The sequence below is a fragment of the Echinops telfairi genome, unplaced genomic scaffold (genome assembly GCF_000313985.2).
Source record: "Echinops telfairi isolate 266 unplaced genomic scaffold, ASM31398v2 ScPeMD7_7469;HRSCAF=8507_1, whole genome shotgun sequence".
NCBI lineage: Eukaryota > Metazoa > Chordata > Mammalia > Afrosoricida > Tenrecidae > Echinops > Echinops telfairi.
This window is the reverse complement of record NW_022111373.1, coordinates 62,186,516-62,188,363: the sequence shown is the minus strand read 5'-3', so window position 1 is coordinate 62,188,363 and position 1,848 is coordinate 62,186,516. Positions and strand designations below refer to the sequence as shown.

Here is a 1,848-nt window from a genome sequence, read left to right as displayed (position 1 = left end):
AGCAACTAACAACAATAACATACAGTTTTATATTGTGAATTTTTAAAGTTAATATAAATGTTTGAAACACTTATTGTTAAGATTACTAATAATGCGTTTGTTTATATTTTAAAGGCCAAACTGTTTTCAGATAGTAGTTCAGCACTTTAGTGAAGAACATTACATCTTTTACTTTGCAGGAGAAACACCAGAGCAAGCAGAGGTAAGAAAACATTTTTTAAAGTACTTTATTTATATCTTGGAGTTCATGTTTTTAGACTAGAAAAGAAACACATTTAATATAGTGATTAAAATGATCCTGAAATCTAATAATCTTATTTTTATTTGAAGGAACTAAAACATTTTTTGAAACATGTAAAAATATAGTTTAAAATGAAGGATTATTCATTTTATTTAAAATTGGATTTGTAGCCTGTAATGTTAAATCTAAAACAATGTTGATTTATAGATTTTTATACATGAGTCCTATAAACTCAGAATAATATAAAGATAATTCAGTTAACAACAGTTTTTATTTTTTTCTTTTATTGAACTCCATGTCTAAAAATAGAAGTTCAGTCACTAAGATGAAAAATATTTTAAGAATTCTCCATAAGTCTGGATTTAATATCTATTTCCGTATTAGCCTTGATCCATTTGTAAGCTCTTGTTATATACCTTTATTACGTCTTAAGTAATTCTGCACAGAGATAGTGTTTTAAAATACCTTGATTTTTAAGATATTTTGCTTTATATGAACCTTAATATTTTTGTTGGTACTTGGTAGAATATTGTATAAATATGATTTTTTTCTACTTAAACTGTAATGAAGGAAATTAAGGGGATTAAAAGGTCAAAAGAAAGAAATTCTGTTCAAAATAGAACATAATTGCCAACCCTGAATATGAAGCCAAAACCTATTGCTGTTGAGCCAGTTTTGTCATATCTTAAAACTGAATACTGATGTTGATTCCCTAACTCAGCAGTTACGAAAAATTTTAGGAATAAATTTGATGAACAATTTTTTTTTTAGGTTGTGAATATTTCTTTCTTTTTAAAAAATCATTTTATTGGGGGCTCATTGAACTCTTATCACAATGTGAACAAGTTTTTTAATGACCCATAGTGGAATATAATATTTCAAATATTTGTAAAATATCCTAATTAAATACCTATTTAACTAATAGCCATTGTAAATCCATGATTTAAAACAACCTTTAAGCAGTTGGTTGCTAACTGAAATGTCATCGTTTTGAACCTACCAGCTTGATGGGAGAAAGGTGTAGCAATCTTCTCTCATAAAGATTATAGCCTTAGAAACTGGGCAGTTAGCCACTTCCTACAGGCTCATATGAGTTGGAATCAACTAGATGACAATGTGTTGGTATCCCAGATTTGCAAATGGGGAAAGCAGGGCTCCAGATATCTAGGTGTCTTAGTCATTATTTTAAAATGTTAGAATGTGACATCAGAATAGAAAGTTAAATTTCAATATATCCCATCATTCTTCCATTTTCTCTCCTAATATGCCACATATATTGATAACATTTGTATGTACCTTACATAATTCACTTATTTGTGTATAAAGAACATTTTGTTCTTGTATTTATATATTCTCTTAACATGTTCTTCCATAGTGTTAGACTTGAAGTGGCATTTTGATTTTTTTTATGATATGAGTGGGCTTTGGGATCTCTGGTTACTTATTCTTTGCTACTATAAGGTATTGTGATTGTTCTGTGAACATTTTAAAACAAAAGCAAGGAATTTTTTAGAAAAAGTATGCCAAAGTAAAATTTTTAGATTTGTTTTTAATTGGCCTAAAATTGTCTTTAGAGCAGATCTCTATTAAAACATTTAGAAAAACAT

General features: G+C 27.9%; 1 protein-coding gene across 1 annotated transcript in view; it reads left to right on the top strand.

Moving 5' to 3' along the window:
- RASA1 (RAS p21 protein activator 1) overlaps positions 1–1,848 on the top strand; it is a 115,400-nt gene that overhangs the window by 89,206 nt on the left and 24,346 nt on the right. Inside the window, 1 exon segment of the mRNA XM_013004895.2 lies at positions 115–202. Within this exon segment, the coding sequence (XP_012860349.1) occupies positions 115–202 (88 nt within the window).